The sequence below is a fragment of the Hipposideros armiger genome, unplaced genomic scaffold, assembly GCF_001890085.2.
Source record: "Hipposideros armiger isolate ML-2016 unplaced genomic scaffold, ASM189008v1 scaffold_173, whole genome shotgun sequence".
Classification (NCBI taxonomy): Eukaryota; Metazoa; Chordata; class Mammalia; order Chiroptera; family Hipposideridae; genus Hipposideros; species Hipposideros armiger.
Window position 1 is genome coordinate 2,862,971 of NW_017731523.1, and position 1,923 is coordinate 2,864,893.

General features: G+C 37.5%; 2 protein-coding genes across 2 annotated transcripts in view; one reads left to right on the forward strand and one right to left on the reverse strand.

The window, feature by feature from the left end:
- The window catches only part of ZSCAN30 (zinc finger and SCAN domain containing 30), a 23,456-nt gene extending 22,227 nt beyond the window's left edge, over positions 1 to 1,229 (reverse strand). The window contains 1 exon segment of the mRNA XM_019652071.1: positions 1,073 to 1,229. Coding sequence (XP_019507616.1) covers positions 1,073 to 1,200 — 128 coding nt within the window. The 5' untranslated portion in view covers positions 1,201 to 1,229.
- The window catches only part of ZNF397 (zinc finger protein 397), a 55,390-nt gene that overhangs the window by 33,847 nt on the left and 19,620 nt on the right, over positions 1 to 1,923 (forward strand). The gene's annotated exons all lie outside the window — the stretch shown is intronic.

Sequence of the window (1,923 nt, forward strand, 5' to 3'; positions counted from 1 at the left end):
CTGAGCCATCCCTGTTGGCAGCTCAGCTCGGGCTGGGAATCAAACTGCTGTTGCTCAGAGCTCGCACTCTTGAGCGAGCTCTTAACCAACTGAGATGCTCGGCCGGCCCTAGCCTAGACTTTTTCACAGTGCAGGTAATTTCCAAAATCAGGGAGAGAGAGGGCAAGCCAGGGATCCATACGCACTTTTCTAACCTATGTTTGTGTTACATTTGTTAATATCTCATTGACCAAAGCAAGTCACATGACCAGTTCCAGAATTATAGTGAGCAAGAACTACTCAAGGATATTGGGAGATAGGGATAATTGAGGTCCATTACTACTATAACAAACACCACAAGCACTGAATGAGATCCTGTATGTAAACTCTGAGAAAAGACCTGGCTGATAGTAAATTCTTTATAAATGGTAGCCATTGTTATTTTTAGTAAGATAATTTTGATCCCAGCTTTGTTCAGATGTTCACCAGGGTCTCATTTCCACATCATATTTTGCTGTTTTTTTATTTTGGTCCTCCCACTGCTGCTGTTTTGCCGACAAAATTCAACTTCTATTATCCCTTCCTTTTACTCTAGATCTGCCTCTTTTTAGCTTTGGAGCATATTGTATTTTATTTAGTTTCTCTCTCCTGTATCTAGAATTTGTCTTTCCTTAAGAATCTGTTCTAAGGCATCTGCCTGTCATCTTCCCTAATAATCACTGCAGAATTGGGCCTCTTCCTTTGCACTTTTATAGAAATTGATATACATATTGCATCTGTTTGTCTCTCTTAGAGTGTGTATAAAGTAACATGTTTATTATAGAGTAATATAAGTGTAGAAAAGCACAAAACAGAAAGTTTAACCTACAACTCCATCATCTAGAGATAGTCACTGCTAACATTAATGTATCCTTCAAATTATTTAATTAACTATTCAAAAAANTAGTTTGGCCTCGTTCCCCCCAAAAGGAAATGGGATAGGAAATAGAAATCGGGTAGAATATTGGTAGATGGCCTATCAGCTTCATTCTTGAGAGTCTCCTATCATTTCCCATGCCTGTATTATCACTCCTGATCTCTCTGAATTCCTTACCTTAATGAGAGGAATCTCTTTAGTGTCAGCTGGTATGGACTGCAGTTGGGTCTGGGTTTGTTTCGGCCAATCCAACAAACTGTTAAATTCCAAACTGACTTCTCAGATTCACACACAGAATGTAACATCTCTGGTAAGACTCCCCAAAGCAACAGATCCAGTGTAATCTGAAAGAACAGTTTGGTTTCCTTGGTTAAACACCCAGAAGATCTATGTTCACATCATCACTTCTGGGTAAAAGGTTAACAAAAACCCTTTACCTTTGTACATGAGAATTAACTTTTGATTAGCTTTATCATTCTGTTTTACTAGAAACCTGTTAAAAGTAGTATGTCAACTACGGCATTCTTATACACTGCTGGTGGGAATACAATATGGTTCAGCCAATACAAACAGTGTAGCAGTTTCTAAAAATGTTAAACATACACCTACCATATAAGAAGAAAAAGCATATGTCCATATAAAGGCTGTTTGAATGTTCATAGCAGCCTTATTTATAATAGTAAAAAACTAAAAATAACCCAAACACCCATCAACTGGTGAACATATAAACAAATTGTGGCATATACATTCAATGGAATGTTATTCAGCAACAAAAAGGCATGGGCTATTGATACACACTGCGATATAGATAAATCTCAAAATAATTGAAAGAAGTCTGGCTAGAAAAAAGTGCATTCTGTATCATACTATTTAAATAAATCTCTATAAAATGAAAACTAATCTGTAATAACAGAAAGCAAAACAGTGGTCATGGGCTGTGGGAGGAGAGGGACGGATTACCAAGGGAAGGAGGAAACTTTGGGGGTTGTCAGGTATGTTCACTATTTTGATTGTGGTGATGGTTTCAC